This window comes from Musca autumnalis, unplaced genomic scaffold, assembly GCF_047663935.1.
Source record: "Musca autumnalis isolate F117 unplaced genomic scaffold, ASM4766393v1 scaffold_2, whole genome shotgun sequence".
Taxonomy (NCBI): domain Eukaryota; kingdom Metazoa; phylum Arthropoda; class Insecta; order Diptera; family Muscidae; genus Musca; species Musca autumnalis.
Window position 1 is genome coordinate 159810358 of NW_027411755.1, and position 20849 is coordinate 159831206.

At 39.2% G+C, this 20849-nt stretch overlaps 1 protein-coding gene and 1 long non-coding RNA gene across 2 annotated transcripts; one reads left to right on the plus strand and one right to left on the minus strand.

Annotated features, from left to right (window-relative positions):
- The first annotated feature begins 2723 nt into the window (after window positions 1-2723).
- Window positions 2724-4768, plus strand: LOC141393157 (uncharacterized). The gene is made up of 5 exons (XR_012410012.1): window positions 2724-2887; window positions 3257-3315; window positions 3861-3945; window positions 4245-4305; window positions 4502-4768. It is a non-coding gene; the product is annotated as an uncharacterized lncRNA (long non-coding RNA).
- A 4085-nt stretch (window positions 4769-8853) lies between these two features.
- On the minus strand, window positions 8854-20388 carry LOC141394796 (uncharacterized). Its single transcript, XM_073969689.1, has 3 exons — window positions 19538-20388; window positions 10335-10561; window positions 8854-9242 (listed from the first exon to the last, which is right to left on the minus strand). The coding sequence occupies exons 1-3, from the start codon at window positions 20198-20200 to the stop codon at window positions 9044-9046; spliced, it is 1089 nt and encodes a 362-aa protein (XP_073825790.1). The 5' UTR covers window positions 20201-20388; the 3' UTR covers window positions 8854-9043.
- Between the last annotated feature and the right edge of the window lie 461 nt (window positions 20389-20849).

Below are 20849 nucleotides of genomic sequence, written 5' to 3' on the forward strand. Positions count from 1 at the left end.
AATGTCCGATTTGAATCCATTTCATAAATTTTTCACATTTTAGAAATTTCAAAATTTTGCAAAAAAACTTAAAAAGACAAAGAACATAATTTGTTTCTTGTTAATTATAATAACAGCAATATGTTTGCATCCATAAAAAGTAATTTGTATACAAAAAATAATAAAAGTGATTTCGAACTACATCTTTGTTTGTAGCCAAAGAAGTAGTTGAATCATATGTTGTTGTGATTTATTCACTACAAAGAACTAATGCAAAATGTGTGCTTAAGAAGTAAATTAGACAGTATCCTCACTGCACCATGCCCTTGTAAAAATTATGACTTCTTTCACGTAAAAAGATGTAGTCCGAAATCACTTGCACTCATGATTTAACTACTTCTTTAGCTACAAACATTTTGCTGGGTCTAAAAGTCTGTATACACAAACATTGTTTTGACATGTCTCTCTCTCTCTCTCTCTCTTTAATTTTGAAAATAGAAACATATATTGAAAATACAAATGCTCTGTTCCAGAACCTGCAAGAATCTACTATTTTTTACTACGATAACTTTTTTTCCTTTATGTTATCGGAAAAAATAGTAAAAATTAGTAGATTCTTGCAGTTCTGGAACAGACCAAAAATTATTCAGAATTTATGGAAAAAATGAATTAAATGTGTGTAGTTAAATATAGAAGATACATTTGAAGCAAAGTCTATTGGTTTTCCTATTCATTTAATGTACATACATATATTTTATGTGTTTTCGATTTAAATTTTCGTGAAAACAAGGAAACAAAAATGAAAGAATTAATTATGGATTAAAATGAAAGAAATTTTGTTTATGTTTCTATTAATTACGAATGGTGTTGTGGAAACGGGTTAATTCGTGTACGTCGTTCAACAGGCGAACAACGTAATTGAAACGCTCGTGTGAACATGACATAATACAAATATATGGTCTGTTCCAGAACTACAAGAATCTACTAATTTTCACTATTTTTTCGATAACATATAGGAAAAAATGGGTACCACCGTGGTGCAATGGTATGTACACCCGCCTTGCACACATATGGTCTGTTCCAGAACATGCAAAAAGCTACTACTTTTTACTACGATAACAATTTTTCCTTTATGTTATCGAAAAAACTAGTAAAAATTAGTAGATTCTTGCAGTACTGGAACAGACCAATAAGGTCGTGGGTTCGAATCCCCGGCCAGACAACATCAAAACACTTTTCAACGGTGGCAAAATACCCATCAGCAATGTTGGCGACATTTCCTGAGTATTTCAGCCATGTAAAACTTCTCTACAAAAGTGGCGATACACTGTAGGTCCCATATCATTGAGCTAATATGAATCGGGGTGTACTCATTGATATGACAGAAATCTCCCTTATCCCTTATGGGATGTTTGTGGAACAATTATTATTATAGGAAACAATTTTATCGTAGTACAAACTGTAGCTTTTTGCGGGTTCTGGAACAGGGAAATAGTCTTTATGAGGATTGATTTGACATATACGCAATTGATTTATAGATTTATATATAGTTGTCTTTCAGAGATCAGTGCTACCAATCACAATATCGGCATTTCTGCTTTTTATACCCTCAGCCTTTAGGCTAGAAAGTGGTCTGTTCCAGAACTGCAAGAATCTACTAACTTTTACTATTTTGTTCGATAACATAAAGGAAAAATTGTTATCGTAGTAAAAAATAGTAGCTTCTCGCAGGTTCTGGAACAGAGCAATGGGTATATACACTTTCATACGGGCAAAATGTGACTCATCGAAATAATGGTTTTAGATCCCAAGTATGTTTGGACGAAATGTGTTTCAGACAATTTGGAGTCGATTTAGCAATGTCCGTCCGTCTGTCTGTCTGGCTGGTGCGCACGATAACTCTCAAACGGATGAGCCGATTTGGACGTAAAATTTTTGCAATTTTGTTCAAACCAAAAAAATCGGTTGAAAAATGCGTGAGTTATGCCATCTTTAGTGTTTTAACTTTTTGGTTTTTGCTTTATAAAAGATTGGTACCTTGTGCTTAATTGTTAACTAGACAAATTCAAACCACAATCATACGCACCAAGGTACCAACTTTTATAAAGGAAAACCCAGAAAGTTAAAACACAAAAAATGTCATAACTCTCGGATTTTTCAACCGATTTTATTGGTTTTCCCTATTTTGTAAAGCTATCTAAATTTCCTTCTTGATGAAACTAAACAATTAGGCAGCTTGGTGTCTTCTACGCAGCCTAGAGCACCAGGAAAAGCATTTTCCTGTTTTTTAATGCGTGTTTGTCACACTCAAATCACTATAACCTAACCATTTGTTACCCGATTTTTAAAAATTATGGATTGCTCGAAAGACATGATTCTCACCTTTTAAATAAGATATATGCTGTTAATGTTCGTTGTTAAAAAAAGAAGTTATGTCCGTTTTAAGTTTAAAATCCAAGAAACCCCGTTTTTCACTACATTTTCCGTTATAAAATCAACAAACGAAGTGACCCAAAGAAACCCCCACAATACCGAATTTATGCATCAGAACCCCTGCAAAAAATTTTTGTCCACTTTTGTAACGCAGTGTAATTTTTCGAACGTCGCCAACCACTTCTAATGTATGTTGCAGCAGCGTTGCCACCTTGAATGTTGTCAATTCTGAACACTTCCTAATTGGCTGTGTTCAGTAACTTCCACTTAAATCAGTTTTCAAACCCTTTCTTTCATTTGGTTCTCGATTTGGTTACACGTCACATGTGCAACACACAAACATATATTCCAATGGCACTAATGCTAATCTCGTCAGTTTTTTAATATTTAAGAAAATATGATTAAATGATAAGATGTAAAGAAATATTTTGGAGTTATTGTTAATACAATTCTGGAATGAATCATTGGAGGAAATGTAAGTATTAAAATGAAAAGTAAAAATTGTCTCAATTCAGATATTTCAGTTATTGACCCCCTAAAGAAAGGTCATCCCATATTAATGTATTAATAATATCCGTAATTGCCGTATTTTTAAACAAACAATGCTATGAAATGAAAATGCATGCTTTTGTTGTTTGTTGTGCTCATTGACTTGCAGCTAAAAATAACTGGAATATCTGGGATTGTTCTAATAAATGATGATATTGCTTAGAGCGCTGGGTTATGATATCTACATGATTACTTATTATTACACTTGACATTTATTACTGAATTTTAAAAAGCTTTTAAACAGAAATGTATCGATATTCGAAATTTGACTTAAATCTACTTTTTTACTTTGCAGGAAGTTTTTTTGTTGTGGACAATCCTTGGAGAAACATGACAGCTTGATCTAATGCATTGGTAAGTACATACACATTTCTACATATCGCTATATGAGTATAAAATACGTCACGCGCATCTTTTATTAGAGATTTAAGAGGCCACATGAATAGTGGACGGACGGATAGTTCATACTCCGTTTGGGGCCTTCGATTGGCTTGTATTTGAAAAATGTACAAAGTTAGACCTTTGTGTGCTGATGACAATGATGAAGGGATGATGACAATTGAAATGTTATGAATCATAAATATTCGACAATTATTTCTTAACCGGAATATCGGTATATCAGTATGTCATTTTCACGATTCAAGTGAGGAGTGCCTGTACAGAACCATAATGATCATATGTAACCAAAAAATATATAAACAAATAATACAAAACTGATGCTATATGAACAAACTGTGTAGAATGATGAAATTGCTTAGAGCGCTGGGTTATGATATTACATGATTACCAGTTTTCTTTGACATTTATAACTGATGTTCCCGTAAAATATGTTGCTTAATATATACCTATCCCAATTAAGTGTTGATACTAAATGAAACAATTTGTTCTTTTACTTTCAGGAATGTTGTACAGAAGACTTATAAAATTTGAGTCATGTATGATCAGTCTGATCATGGCAAAAATGTATCTTAACATGGAGTTAAGGTAAGAACATAATTTTAAATATTGGTTTTATGGGTATTTCAATTTATATATGTATGTATGTAAAATTAATTTATGAAGTGCCCCTTTTTATTATCGGAAGAATCCAGCGGATAGTTAGAGTTTGTGTTCTTCCTTCAAAATGATGATATTGCCTAGAGCGCTGGGTTATGATAAATTCATGATTACCATTTTCTTTGACATTTATTACTGAAAAATATTTAAGAGATTAGAAAATATATTTAAATAATTATTTTGTAATTTATTTTCTAATAAGTTGTACTTTTATTTTCTTCTTTCAGAATAAAGGAATAAATGGAAACAACAAAGCCTCAACAAATGCTCCATGCTCTTCAATTAAAGGTAAATATGTGTTTCATATTCAATACTTACCTATAAGTTTAAAATGATGAAATTGCTTAGAGCGCTGGGTTATGATTTAACAATGATTACCCATTACTTGACATTCTATTCTGAAATCAATTTCCCAGTTAAATAAAAAAAACCTTTTTCGTGTTCAGTTGAACTAATACTTGTCCCTGTTTTTATTTACTTTCAGGCTTAACAACCTTGAATACATTGGATAGAGGAAACAAGTTGTTTTTTGTTCTAGTAGCAAAGGTTTGACACTGGATAGACAACCGCTGGCAGAAACGTTTTGGTTTCGGGCCAATTCGGTACAAAGAACCCACTACTGTGGGATTGACTCGTAAATATATGGTGGCTTGCGGAGGGGACACTTGCCCGAATCTAAGACATAATTGCATGTTCAAATTTGTTGAAACAACCATAATAAAAACTATATCGTATTAAAAAAGAAAACAAATGTCTTTTATTTCTTTTATTTCTAGACAGCGGAATCTTATTCAAATCCATATATGGTTAGAATGGTCGTAGAGATAATCTGATTAGACAGAAACTCGTGTTATCACAAAATAAAACGAATTAGGCCCAGAAATGTTCGCATATTTTGTATATCGTGCATATTTTGACATTTTTTACATATTTGCATAAAATTAGCATATGCAAAACCATATGCAAACAAGTGAGCCAAGGCTATAGTCGGGTCGGGGCCGACTATGTAATACCCTACACCACTACACCCGTTCATAAGCTTTTGACTAATAAAATTCAAAATATTAAAATTGGGATAGCTTAGCGCCTTTGCTCTGAATGTCTTCATTAACACAGGTCAATTTTTTTGAAACGCATTTAAGTGCATCGACAGTACAACCCAAATAAAAAATGGAAAAGTAGTATGTATGCCAACCATCAATAGGCTTCTTTCTCTGTTAGACCCCCATCAACCCCCAAAATTTCTTGAGGATCCGTTCAAAATTTCGTAGTGTGATTGCACAAAAATGGAAAAAGGGATGCATTACCGACTATTGCGATATCTCTGTTGTTTGACCACCTATGACAACCTACTTCACATCGTTGTAAAGGTGATATTTTCTACTTTCCTTGCCAGGTTTTGCTTTCGATATACCTCCTACAGAAGGGAGATATTAACTTTGAAATAAAGCGTTGGTCTTTTTTCCAAATATTTTTTTTCACATTCCGACCCCTGAAAAATATCCGCCCATTATCAAAAATCAAAGGGTTTTTTCCTCTGTGGGACCCCCAATAAAACCCAAAATTTCGTGACGATCCAATTAAAATTGCGACCTGTAGCGTGATTTCCAAAAAAGTGGAAAAATGGATGTATTACCGACTATTGCGATATCTCCGTTATTTGGATACCTACGCCAACCAGCTTTACATCATTGTAATGATGGGATTTTTTACTTTCATTGTCAGACTTTGCTTTTGGAAGGTCCCGAACCAATGCTGTGATATTCGTCATTATTATTAAAATCGCAAAAATGAAAAGTTGTGTTCCATTAGCGGCTATTGCGATACCTTCGTTGTTTGACCACCTACGACAACCTACGTTGCAAAGGTGATATTTTCTACTTTCATTAGCAGGTTTTGTTTTTGATATACCCCTTTTTGAAGCGGAGATATTCGCTTTGAAATAAAACGTTGACTTTTTCTCCAAATAAGTTTTTTCCCATTCCGACCCCTGAATATTATCCGACCATCACCAAAATCAATAGGCTTCTTTCTCTGTAGGATCCCCATTAACCCCCAAAATTTTGTGACGATCCGATCAAAATTGCGACCTGTAGCGTGATTACAAGGTTTAGATGGACAGACGGACAGACGCACGGACGGACACACATAGCCGGATCGACTCAGCTCGTCGAGACATTCATTTTGGTATATATAAGTATGGGTCTACGACCATTATTTCGATGCGTTACAAACTTTTTGGCCAAAACCAACTTATAATACCCTCCCCACATAGTAGTGTAGGGTATAAAAACGCTCCGCTACATCACCGATAACTTGTTATCGACGATTATTTTCTATCGGTTTACGAAGTACAATTTTTAAATTTTGTCGCAGAGACGATTGACGGCGCAACATGACTCGCGTCGCAATACGGAATCGACCCATAAGCTTCGATAATCTATGGAGTTACACAAAACAACTAAAGAGAAAAAGGCAAAGGGAAAATTCAGAAAAGGGAAGATATACGGGTATGTTCTGTGACACTTCATCTCCCACTTAACGTTACAAGCATTTTGTTCACCCCATTTACGCTTATTTTTCGAGTATTTTATGGACGGATTAGGAGGTGCTCTTCTTTTTAAATACCCTAATAAATACTTGTCCCAAGAAATTCGCAAAATGTGGGAGTAAATGGAGTGAAAAAATGCTTGAGGCGTGAAGTGAGAGGAGAAGTGTGTCTCAGAACATACCCGATAATAAAAGGTGCGAAAAGGACTTTTTCATGTAAATTGGTAGAAATGGTAGAAGAAAAGAGCAACAAGTGTAATGAGAGGTGTAGTAGAGTTATCAGAAAGAGTGGGCCTAATTATTCCAGATTCAAGCAGGAACATCTTCCATACATATTTTATTAGAAAACACCAATTACGTAGAACTTTTGTCGAATTTCAGATAAGGAACTGTGAATTTTCACCAGAACAAGTAAAAAAGTGTATCAGTCGTCTCTGCCGACAGAGATATAACCTCAGTCTGTGTGAATTGAAACTCTTTTTCTCTAAAAAATATGTATTTGGATTAAAGATCAATAGTGTTTTGGAGGAGGTACCTGAAGGAATGGAACGGCAAGGGTCTTATTTTCCTTTCATTTCAGTTGGTCATCGTATAATTTAGAGCTTTTGGACCATTATAACAGGAGGCATGGACTTGCACACGTATAACATAATGTCGCTGTAAACAGGGCCACAAGGAGTACATTCGGTTAAAATTTCAAAAGAATCGTCGAACAATCCTTAAACTGCACTTAAACAGAAATGTTGAACTATTAACCAAATCGGTTGCTCCATTGAAGAGAAATTGCGCGTAGCATATTAGCGAGTATTTATAAACTATAGTGGGGGAGCTAATGGAAGGTGTGGACTAGAGTTGGGTAATCTAGTTCCTAGTTTCTTGTGCTAGTTCCAAAACGTATTAGTAACATCATGAAATGTAACGTGTGATATTAAGTATACGCAGTTTGTTCAAAGAAAAAATGTGTGAACTGCGAAGTGAACTAGATAGTTCCATATAGTTCCTTTGTCACAACTCAAGTGTGGACCGATAAGAACCATCTCGGACTTCATCTAAGATTCACAGTAATATTACGATATACAAAAATTGGATCAACAAAGTATCCTGTTCGAATGTTTTTCTGCGCACCAACCACTACAAATGGTGACCGTATCGATTAGAGTTGGGTTGCAATGCATAATTGACCAGGAAGATAGAGTTCGCAATATGTAAGATAAAGCCATATAATTTGGTACTGAAGTTTATATTACCACTATGAACCCGCAAGAATCTAAAATGTCTACTATGCCCAGTCAGCATTTTTTGAAATTTTTTATCAAATTCGAGTCCTTTTCGGTCCGACTGCACGATTAAAAAACTGGAATAGAAGCACATTTTCTCATCATAAAAGAGTCCTTTATCGGGAGAAAAACCTAACCTCAGGCGGCTCTTCTAAACAAATCACAAATGAGTCTTCTCCTGTATTAGTTTAGAGTAATTTTCGACCATTTTCTGATGGTATATAAAGTCTTTTTCGAGTCGTATTTTAATCGTTTATTGGTGATTTTTGATTAATTTGAGACTCTTTTTCGAGTTTTTTTGAGTCATGTTTATAATTGTTTATGAGTCTTTATTGAGTCATTTAAGAGTCTATTTATCAGACGAAAAAAAATTAAAGGAATTTTCTTTTTTATTCTTCTTTGTATTTTGTCTCTTCCATTTGCTTTATTTTCTGCTTTGTTATAACTTTATATTACCCCGTTATGTTACGGTGGTTAGTATACTGTTTCTTCATTCACTTGGCAAAACCTGGACATGTGTTGTGTTTGTTAATACTCTTAATGTTATATAAAAAGTGTACATGAGAATTATATAAAACCAAACAAAACAATCTGTGTTTAATCAACTATCTGTTCAAAATCTGATCAGAAGATACTTAATTCTAGTCACTTTTCAAACAATTGCATTATCCTTTTTTGATTAAGCATTTTTCAATCTTCAGATGATCAAAATGTGATAATAAATAACGAAAAAAATAGTCACATTTTAACGCCTCAATGATTTATTTTCGATTGCTAAACATTTTGTTGTTGTTTTTTAAATTGAACTTTTTTAATCATTAGATGAAGTCACTTTCAAGTCCCTTTCTGATCATACAAGGGGATAAATCGGTTTTTGATCACCAAAAGGACTCTAAAAAGACTCCGCAATGTGATTTTTGAAAAAAAAAACAATATTCCAAATGATACCTGGGTAATTACAAATATTCCTTTATGCTATAGAAACAAAACATAGTAATTAGTAGATTCTTGCAGTTCTGGAACAGAACAATTATTTTTTATTAATATATTTTGGAGTAGAAAATTTTCTTATGCATATTGCAAAACATATCGGCTTTAAGGTTTTCCTTACAAAATGTTTCAATAAATAAAATATTAATGGCATCGGTTTATGTATATCTTCCCCTTCGAAAGAGATTTACAAACAATAATTCTTAGGTTTATTTTTTCGACTTAAACCAATTCGAATAGAATCCAGACTTTTTATTCGAAGTAGAATGTGTTTCATTTGTTCCGCTTGTGGTATTGCCGTCTGGACAGTCATTTTTGAATCCACCCAATGGTGGAACTTGGGATTTATACTGACCCTTAACATTGCCGCGTGGATTATAATTGCAAACAATAAATGTCATGTTGTCACTAAGAAAAAAAAGAAAGAGAAATGCAAACAATTAGAAAAAAAGCTTTGATAAATAAAACCAGTAAGGAAAGGATCAAAGTCGGGCGGGGCCGACTATATGATACTCTACACCACTGTGAATATGTAAAATATAAATCGGAGCTAGTTCCAGATCTTAACCGATTTTGATATAATTTGGCACATTTATTTCCAGATCGAATTCAGTCACACATTCCAAATTTCATCGAAGTCGGACATTTATAGCGTGTGTGGTACAGGAAATACGTGAAATCGGCCGAAAATATATATGTGAGCTATATCCAAATCCGGACCGATTTCAATATAATTTTGCACACTTATTTGTAGACAAAATTCAGTCACACATTCAAAGTTTCATCAAAATTGGACGTATATAGCGTGTTTGCTGCAGCAAATACGTGAAATCGGGCGAAAATATATATGGGAGCTGTATCCAAATCTGAACCGATTTCCACCAAAAGCAATAGCGTTCTTTCTATGGCTAAAAAAGTTGTAGTCCCCAATTTTCAGCTGAATCGGACAAAAAAGGCGACCTGTATGTTGCGAACAAAAATACATGGACAGACGGACAGACAGACAGACAGACACGGACACGCATAAATCGACTCAGAAAGTGATTATATGTATATCCCCAAAAGGAACTGTGGGTCTATTTCGTTTCCTTTTGTATGTTACATACAAATGCACAAAGACATAATACCCCTTACCACTGTGCGGTGTAGGGTATAAAAATGTTTTCTTAAAATTTAACAAGACTATTTTCGTCCCCAATGCTTCCATGTTTGCAGTTTTTTGGGGTCATAGGTTATTTTTGGAGTTCATAATTTCTTGTTCTCACAACTGGTAAGTCTTTTCAAAAAATAACTATTTCAAAATTTTAGATGATTCTCTTCAAGAATTAATTGCCTTTATAAAACAAACTCGAAACCCCTTAAATTTGACCTTTGAGTCCGAAAAACTTTTTTGCACACATAGAATCGATGGTGATTTTTATGATATTATTTGTAATGACAAACCCTTAGGTACACCAAGATTCAGTTCTGTGCGAATTTTTTGTTCTTTCTCATACTTACTTTTGTGCAACACCAACACCCAGTTGTGTACTTTCTCCCCATACAACTTGGGTAAAACGACAAGTATTGTCAGAAATGGTAGGATTTTCGTAATCAAAATTTTTCATTTCATCGTACCACGATTGGACAGCATCTTCAACGGTATACGTACTACCAGAGCCCATAGCTAAATTTTCACCAAATTTATTCCATTTGCGATGTTTTAATTTATTTTTCTTTGCCAGTTCCTGAAATTAAGAAGAAATGGATGGAGAATTATTAACTTCTATTTGGTAGTCCTGTATATTATGCTATGATCGTGCCTCATTTCCCCCATTTAAAAATTCTCTTATGAATACGAATACTAATACAAACACAACAAGTCAAAAGTTGTTAATTTCGGCCTAACTATAATGGTATAGTGCAACGAATTTTCGAACACGGATACCACAAATGCCTAAATTATCTAATCTAATCTAAACAAGTAAGAAAGGCGTTAAGTTCAGCCGGGCCGAACTTATTATACCCTCCACCACGAGTTGTATTGAAGTAAAATTGAACAAGAATAAATACCAAATTTCAGCAATTTAAAAATACCGAAATTCAGGAGGTGCCGTTGTATGGGGGCTATATCAAAACTTCGATCTATACCGATAAATTTCTGGCGGAAAGTTTTTAAACTCGAAGAAGACTAAATACCAAACTTCCGATATTTCGCTAAGATAATGTGGCTAAAACCTTCAAAATACCGAAAATCAAGAGGTACGCTTCAATTGGGGGGAAATAGGAAGACGTGGACCTGATAATACTGATAATTTTCTTCTGGAATATTTTATAAACCCATGGACTAAGACTAAGTACTAAATTTCAGCCATTTCGGAGGAATATTGAGGCCACTACCTTCAAAATACCGAGAATCAGGAGGTATAGTTCTTTGGCGGCTATATAAAGGCGTGGACCTATACCGATAAATTTCATATGGAAAAAAACTTCAAAATACAGAAAACCGGGAAGTACCGTTCTATGGGGGCTATATGAGGGCGTGACCTACACCGACAAAATTCTGGGGAAAAGTTTTTTACCCCCAACAAAGACTAAGTACCAAATTTCAGCCATTTCGGCGTGATAATGAAGCTGAAACCTTCAAAATACCGAAAATCGGATGATACTGTTCTATGGGGGCTATATCAAAATGTGGACCTATATAGCCTATTTGCAATACCAAACAAATAGAAACTTCTAAACCAAATTACAGAGCTCTATTTTAAAAATTTGCGAGCTGTATCTTGATTTCAACAGACCGACGGACAGGCGGACACTATTATATCGACTTAGAATTTTACCCTGATACTTTATAGGGTCTTCTATGAATATTTCGATGTGTTACATACGAAATGATAAATTTAATTATACCCTCCATATTATGGTGGAGGGTATAAAAATGTGTTCAATCAGGTTGTACCTTTATACTGAAAATTAGGAGGTACGCTTAGATGGGGCCTATACCAAAAAGTGGAGCTGTATTGAACATTTTTAGTGAGAACGTCTTGTGACCACTGGGAATCTCAAATGTAGCTAAACCCCTCAAAATGCCCAAAATCGAGAGGTACCGTTATATGTGGGCTATACTAAAGCATGTACCTATATTGACGACTTTTAATTTAGAAATGTCATGACCATTGAGAACCTCAAGTGTCAAATTACGGTTAGTTCGGGTAAAAATTTTAGCTAAATTTATTAAAATACCGAAAATTGTAAGATGAATCTATGTTTAAGATTTTTGTGAAGTTACAGCTAGTTCGGTTAAAAATTGCAGCTGAAATCCTCAAAATACTGAAAATCGGGATTTACTTTTATACGGGGACTATATCAAAACGTGGATATATGTCCATGTCTGCCGCCAATTATTAAAAAAATAACTGTTTTGTAGTCTGATATAAAGAAAGCGTTGCGACAGCAATCAGGCTCTACCACGAACATCGCAGCACATGTTGCATAAGACGCAATTTTGAGCGGGGACGTTAAAACTACGCCGACAATGGATGCTGTCAGATATGCTATACACTTCCAGAGCAGCGAATTGCTCGATCTCCTGAGGGGGTGTGAAACTCTTAAATTAAGCCAGGAGAGTTTGCCCTGACATCCTCCTGCGAATTATTCCATCTCAAGCGTAAAAACCGCGGTCTTTCTCAGCTACCAATGGGAGCACAAGCCCGATTCGTGAGGTGTTTAGATATGAAATGCCGTTATGCTGAGAAACGTTTTCTCCCGATTTTTTGGATCCCGACCTCTTGTACAGTGACAGTCTTCAGCTGCGACGACTGGAACTAGTACAGGTAAAACTGGAAATCCAGTGATTTCAGGTTATCGGAGTCCCAATGGTGTCTGTGGCTGGGTCGGGCAACCTGACTCCATTGGCCCAGAAGGCAAGGTCACGGTCTCGATGTCGGCAAAGCGAAAGGACCATGTGCATATTAACCATCCACACAAGGTCTCAACCCGTCGGCTGGGTTCATCTGTGACTGCCCCTAAAGCTGAAGGGGGAAAGTACTTGCAGATGACTGGTCCACAGACTACTGCAAGGTCGGCAACTCTTAACAATTCTAGCCCTTCTGGGAAATTTGGAGCTGGAAGGAGACGTGGGGATGGCGAGGCGAGATGTCAAGTGACTAAAGAGACTGACGGTCCATCAACCTCAAGGTAGGCTAGTGGACAATCGAAGATCTCTTTGTAAGATCTTCTGAGAATTCACAGTTTGATGCCAAGAGGATGGTGAGAGAGTTTGCCCTGACATCCTCCTGCGAATTATTCCATCTCAAGCGTAAAAACCGCGGTCTTTCTCAGCTACCAATGGGAGCACAAGCCCGATTCGTGAGGTGTTTAGATATGAAATGCCGTTATGCTGAGAAACGTTTTCTCCCGATTTTTTGGATCCCGACCTCTTGTACAGTGACAGTCTTCAGCTGCGACGACTGGAACTAGTACAGGTAAAACTGGAAATCCAGTGATTTCAGGTTATTGGAGTCCCAATGGTGTCTGCGGCTGGGTCGGGCAACCTGACTCCATTGGCCCAGAAGGCAAGGTCACGGTCTCGATGTCGGCAAAGCGAAAGGACCATGTGCATATAAACCATCCACACAAGGTCTCAACCCGTCGGCTGGGTTCATCTGTGACTGCCCCTAAAGCTGAAGGGGGAAAGTACTTGCAGATGACTGGTCCACAGACTACTGCAAGGTCGGCAACTCTTAACAATTCTAGCCCTTCTGGGAAATTTGGAGCTGGAAGGAGACGTGGGGATGGCGAGGCGAGATGTCAAGTGACTAAAGAGACTGACGGTCCATCAACCTCAAGGTAGGCTAGTGGACAATCGAAGATCTCTTTGTAAGATCTTCTGAGAATTCACAGTTTGATGCCAAGAGGATGGTGAACGTCAGTTGAATAACCACGCGGCTTCATACGCAAAGGAGACCGTTCGCCAGACAGTAGAACGGACTCGGATTGCTAAGGACCGCAAAGGCAGTCTAGATCAAAAGCCCCCACAACCGTTTGGTGAAAGGACACGTTAGCCATCCATGCCCGACCGGATGATCACCCCAGTTGCTGGTAGAAAATCGTCTACAGAACGTAATAACTTCTGATGCTGTGGACGACAAAAAGACTGGCTTTGACAGGGCAGCTGCTTACAAGGGGGTGAAGGTTACCAACTGCTAGGAAATAGAATCGGCAGATTTCCTTATCCAGACAGTGAATGGCTCTGATACACTTTAGGACGGCTGAGTTGCAGCTACGACATGGGACTGAAGAAATGCGGCAGGTGAGGCGAAATGTCAAGTGGCTGAAGGGACTGACGGCCCATCAATCTCAAAGTAGGCCAGTGGGCAATCGAAGATCTCTTCGCAGCAGGCATGTGTGAAAAGGGTAAGATCTTCTGAGAATCCACAGATTGATGCCAAGAGGTTGGTGGAGCGTCAGTTGAGCAACCATCGGGATGGGAAGGCCTCCACAGATTGATGCCAAGAGGTTGGTGGAGCGTCAGTTGGGCAACCACCAGCTTCATGCTCGCTAGGCAGTAGAAAGGACTTAGTCTGGGAAGGCCTGCAAATGCAGCCTAGATGAAAAGTTCTCACAAAAGGACACGCGAGCCATTCAAGCCAGCCAAGATGATGGCCGCAATTGATAAGATCGATCCTGAAGGCAGGATCAGTGAGGATCATTGGTTGCTAGAAGAAAGTCGTCTAAGAAAGGTCATAACTTCTGATGATGTTGACGACAGAAAGGCCGGTTTTGGCAGGGCAGCTGTTTATAAGTGCGTCAAGGTCACCAACTGCCAGGAGAAGGAATCGGCAGATTTTATCATCCAGACAGTAAATAGCTCTGGCGCATGTTGCAGCTAGTTGCAGCTACGACATGATCAGCGGGCAATCGAAGATCTCTTTCTGAAAATGATAAGATCTTCTGAGAATTCACAGACTGATGCCAAGCGGATGGTGGAGCGTCAGTTGGGTAACCACCGGGCTTCATAGGCAAAGGAAGCTGCAGCCTGGGAATGATAGCCTAGATGAAAACCTCCCGCAAAAGGACACGTGAACCATTCAAGCCCGCCAAAATGATCGTAGCTATTGATAAGTCTGAGCCTGAAGGCAGGATCATTGGTTGTTAGAAGAAATTCGTCTAAGGAAGGTCATAACTTGTATTTATGTGGACGACAGAAAGACCGGGTTTGGCAGGGCAACTGTTTAGAAGGGCGTCAAGGTCATAAACTGTCAGGAGAAGGAATCGGGATAGGGAACTATCTAGACAGTGAATGGCTCTGACGCACTTTGGGGCGGAGACAAAACAGGAGCTTCCAGACCGACAGTTGGAAAGTGGTCAACTCCTTCCAGGAGGGCGTTGGTACTCTGCTGAATTTCACAAGGGATAGTACGAACGCGAACTATAGCAAGGCACGTAAGAGATGGCTTTACTTCGGTCTGGATTGGCTTCGGATCCACTAGCAGCACTAGCTTGAAATATTATATGTTGCATTTATATTTAAAATATTTAAAAATTGTATATGCGAATTTTTTAACCAACCACTTTGTTTTCGACAACGAACTAAAATAAAACCAACCCCTTGTTGTTAGATACATTCAAAAGATAGTTGTCGTGCAAAGGGAAATTTTTCCGACATTTCGCTCTCAATTCGTCCGAAAGCGGAAGATAAACACTGGTATATTCGAAGGGAATTTTACTTTCGACAATCTCTCCGAAATCGGAACGAAATCTGAACGAATTCTCCTAAGAATAATCGTATAGAAATTGGAACGAAATCTGAATGATTTTGTTTCCGACATTTGGTTTAATGGGAAATTACATTGCATACGTTGTTGTCGACAGTTCCGTCAAGAAATACAGATAAAATTCTCAAAATACCGAAAATCGGGAAGTACGTTTAAATGGAGACTATATTGAACATTTTTAGTGAAAATTTGCGGGTAGTTTCGTCAAACAATGTAGCTAAAACCCTCAAAATACTAAAAATTGGAAGGTAGCGTTGCAAATATCAAAATTGTAGCTAAAATCCCCAAAATACCGAAAATTGGGAGGTACCGTTATATACCCCATATACCAAAACATGGACCTACGGCCATAATTTTTGGAATACAAGTTTTTTGGTCAGTAGGAGACCTAAATGTCAAGTTATAGCTAATTCAGTCTGAAAATGTGACTAAAAACGTCAAAATACCTGAAATCGGGCGATAACGTTATATGGGGACTATACCAAAACGTTAACCGATATACCCCATCATCGAACTTCAATCCCACGGCAACGGGTTCTTTCGTACCGGATTGACCCGGAACAACACAAAACCAATGTTCCGGCCAGCGGCTGCCACCTCAGTGTGTACATGTTCGTATTTGTTTCGTTTTTCTGTGTTGGGAGCAGCATATCCCGGAATGCCTGCTCCGAATTCTATTGGTCCGAGCCGGGACGGAGGAAAACCCAGGACCAATATATCTGTGTTCAGTTTGTCACATTCGCATCTTCACCCACATCCAACCTTCGGTGAGATGCAATAGATGTCAGGAGTGGGTGCATCTAAGGGGTTGCTCTGGACTCGTCCACGTGAGGGACTACGACAGGGACTATGTTGCTGCATGCTGTGTGAACACAGTCCCCGTGAGTCGTCGTCGGATTACGAGACTCCCTCGTCGTCTGATTACGAAACTCCCCCGCAGTCCCCTCGACAACAACCGCACACGCAGCCTTTAACACCAGCCGTTGTTGTCCCTATCCCCGAAAATGCAGCCTTTTTGCAATTGAATTGCAATGGACTCCGAGGTAAGATCGAGGAGATAGTAGATTTTATGAGTCGGAAGAACAAAAATGTCGCGGCGGTGCAGGAAACCAAGCTAAACAACAACCATTAGCCCGCTCTTGCAAGGTCATAATCGTCTGGTCCTGGGGGATTTCAATGCGCATCATGAGATGTGGCATTCGGCCCTGGGAAACGACCAGAGAGGTACAGCGCTGGCTTAGCAGATTGATAGCTCTTCGTTTTGCACGGTCAATGAGGACGCCCCTACCAGAATTAGAGGAGAGTGTCACAGTTCGCCTGACATAACCATCGTGTCACCTGGTCTGACAAATGACGTTACCTGGCAACCCGTCATTTCCCTTGGATCAGACCATCTCCCCATAATTGTCTCCATTAGCAGACCACCCGACTTCATCACCTCTGAACGCCGCACGTTCGTCAATCATAAAAAAGCTGATTGGCCGAGTTTCAGAGAGTTCACCAATCACCGCTTCAGAGAATTGCCCAATCCTTCTGATGTTCGGGTAGCGGAAAGGACGTTCCGGGACATCATCACTGCTGCAGCCGCTCGCCATATCCCTGCTGGTCGAATACCCGAAGTAAGACCAAATTTCCCAGCAGAGGCGACGGGATTAGCAAACGAGCGTGATGAGCTTCGTCGTATCAACACCGATGACCCCAGAGTCAGGGAGCTGACACTGGAAGTTAACAGGCTGGTCGGCGAGCATAAGCGGAACAAATGGTTAAATCATCTGAAGAGCTGCAACATTGGAGCCGGTATAGGTGAATTGTGGGCAACGGTTAAGTCACTCTCGAACCCTGGAAGAAGGGAAGATAGGACCTCAGTCACGTTTGGCGACGTTACGTTGACTGACCCGAAGAGGTGCGCAAGTAATTTCAATCGACAGTTTGTCGAGCATCCCGAGAGTGACAGGGCGAAGAGAAGAGTATTACGTCGCATCAGATCTCTTCCTGCCGAGGATGAACCACCACAATTTACAATGGATGATGTTGCCAATGCCATCAGGAACGCTAAATCATCCAAAGCGTTGGGCCCTGATGGAATCTCCATGGTAATGTTGAAGCAGCTGGATGAGCCGGGAGTCGAGTATCTCACCAAAGTCTTCAACTTGTCGCTAGCCACCCTCGTTGTTCCCGAAGTCTGGAAAATGGGCAGGGTGGTCCCACTACGGAAGCCAGGCAAGGATGCCAGCAAAAGTGAATCGTACAGACCGATTTCGCTTATGTCGCCCGTAGCAAAGACACTTGAGGCCTTGATCCTCCCCAGTATCAGAAATAGCTATCAAGTTGCCGATCATCAACATGGATTCCGTAAGCAGCACAGCACGACAACAGCGCTGCACGCCATTACCTCATATATCTGTAAAGGACTCAACCAGAGACGGCCGTGCGATAGAACAGTGATGGTGGCTCTTGACTTATCAAAAGCCTTTGATACAGTCAGGCACTCCACGCTGTTTGAGGACATTGAGCAGACAACCCTCCGTCCAAGCTTGAAACGATGGATAGTCAACTATATGTGTGGACGCCAGTCGTACGTGGAATTCAGGAATAAGAAGTCCAAACCCCGTAGAGTGAAACAGGGAGTTCCCCAAGGTGGGGTGATATCTCCGGAACTGTTTAACCTCTACCTCTCCTGTATTCCACCCTCTCCAGACGGCATTGAGATCGTGACGTATGCGGATGATTGCACGATCTTGGCGTCGGGTACCTATCCTGATGACATCTGTGAGAGACTGAACAACTATTTAACTGATCTTACCACCTTTTTCCATTCGAGGAATATGCAGATTTCCCCCACAAAATCTACAGCCACTCTGTTCACCACATGGACAGCGCAGTTTGGACGTGAGTTGAATGTCGTGGTCGACGGTAGCAGAATTCCGACCACAAACTGCCCTAAAATTGTAGGGGTCACATTCGACACTACATTCACGTCGTGCGCACACGCGACAAGTTGAAAAGTAGGAACAAGGTCCTCAAGTCCCTGGCCGGCAGCACTTGGGGTGCAGATAAAGAAACCTTGTTGACCACATATAACGCGATAGGTCGGTCTGTGGTAAGCTATGCGGCCCCAGTCTGGTCCCCGAGATTGTGTGATTCGAACTGGAAAAAGATTCAAACTTGCCAGAATGCAGCCCTGAGAACAGCGACAGGGTGCCTCCTCAAATCTTCAGTGGACCATCTACATGAGGAGGCAAAAATTCTTCCTGTAAAGCAACACAATGAGATGCTTCCGTTGCAGTATCTGCTTGGATGTTATCGTGTGAGCCATCCCAATCACCATCTTGTGGGTAGGCCCGGCCCATTCAGGGAGATCAGGAAGGATATCCATGCTCTAGAGGGGGAGGTCCAACGATACAGGAGAGAACCCCTAGAGCAACAAGCATATCAAGCAGGATTGAATAGCATTCACACGAACGCAGTTGCCAAGGCCTTAAGCAATTATAGTGTGAATACAGTACTCGGAGTACATCCTCCATCTATCGCAGCTGAGGAGCTTCAGCTGCCACGACAAACTAGAGTAGTTTTGGCTCAACTACGCTCGGGACATTGCAGTCGCCTAAATTCTTATTGGGCGGAAATCGATCGCGCCGTGCAAGACATCTGCCCAGTTTGCGGCATGGGCCCGCACGACACACAACACCTTTTTAACTGCCCCGCCAAACCTACCCATCTAACTCCAGTGGATCTATGGCTACATCCCATCGAAGCAGCCACTTTTCTTGAACTGGAGATAGACCCAGAGCCAGATTGAACAGAGGAACGAACAAATAAACATAACAAAAACACTGTTACAACAACAACAATCATCGAACTTGACCTACCTGCGTTACAAACGGAAAAACAAACTTAATATATTCTACACACACTATGGCGGAGGGTATAAAAACAAGTACTTACATTAGCCCATTCCATGGCATAATCCGACATCTTACTATTTAAGGTCAACGGTTTGGCACCATGCAGTGCACGTAATCGATTATGGATATTCAAACAGCGTTGTTCAATGAAGTAGATATCATCTACCGATTGGCGGAGGTTAACAACTTCTCTTTTTGGTACAATATTTAACATAGATTTTAGATTAAAACGTTTTCGTTGTGTAGTTTTTGGTGACATGGGAGCCACTGTTGAGCGATATACACCCTCATTTTGATCATTTTGATTTGGTTCTTGAGGCTGCTGCTCACCAGCAACAACTGAGTTGTTTGTCTTTGGTGTTGTTGTTGCTTTATTTATCACATTTGAGTTTGAGGAATTTGTGGTAACTGTTTTGTCATTTCGAACTTTCTTCGCCTTGGTCTTAGTTGAAGGTGATGCTGAGGTTTCTTCGTTTGAAAGTATGGAGATTTCTGGTGTATTTGGTCTTGAGTTTTTAATGGTATTTCCGCTTTTTGAAGATTTCACCTTAGTTTGGTTCAAAGGCTGTTGTTCACTGGATACATTGTTGTCGGCAGCCTTTAAATCGGCCTCAGATTCCGAACTTAAAGATTCTGATTCTATGGTATATTGCATTGGTTCGCAATTTTTGTTTCGTTTTGAAAAACAAGAAAAACAACCCATTATGTGAGCGAGTGTGTCTGCCCTATTTCCTTGTTTCCCACACTTTGATGTATTTTATTAATTTCGAGTGAAAATTGATGTTTTCTTTTTTGTTGTTGTTAGTAATTGCCGTTCTGATTTTTCTTCGTAAAACTTCTGTGAGAATTTATGTTTTCTGTGTTGTGTTCCGATCCGACTCTTCTTGGCTACTATTTAAGCGTTATTTTATTTTTTATTTGCTGTGCTTTGAATTCTGCTGCCTGCTGTCGACGATCAGTTGGGTCATTGTGGCCGGTAAAGCTATTTGAGTGCGTGTGTTCCAACCCCAAAATAGAGTTTGCAAAGAGTAGATGAATGATGACTGTCTTCTGATAACCGGCGGATTACTCACCCAAATAACCACTGCGCAGATGCGGAATTTTCGAATATTTTTATACTCTCCAACATAGTATGGAGGGTATATTAAGTTTGTTTTTCCGTTTATAACGAAGTGAAATAATCAATTGTGAGTATATGCTTTTATGTATATTCTTAATCGGGGAAAAATTCTGAGTATACATATATCTGAGTCTACATATGCCGGTCGGTCCGTCCGTGATAACCATGCAGACAAACTGAGATAGGACGCTAAAATTTTGCGCAGATAGTATAGTCCCCCATATAACTGTTC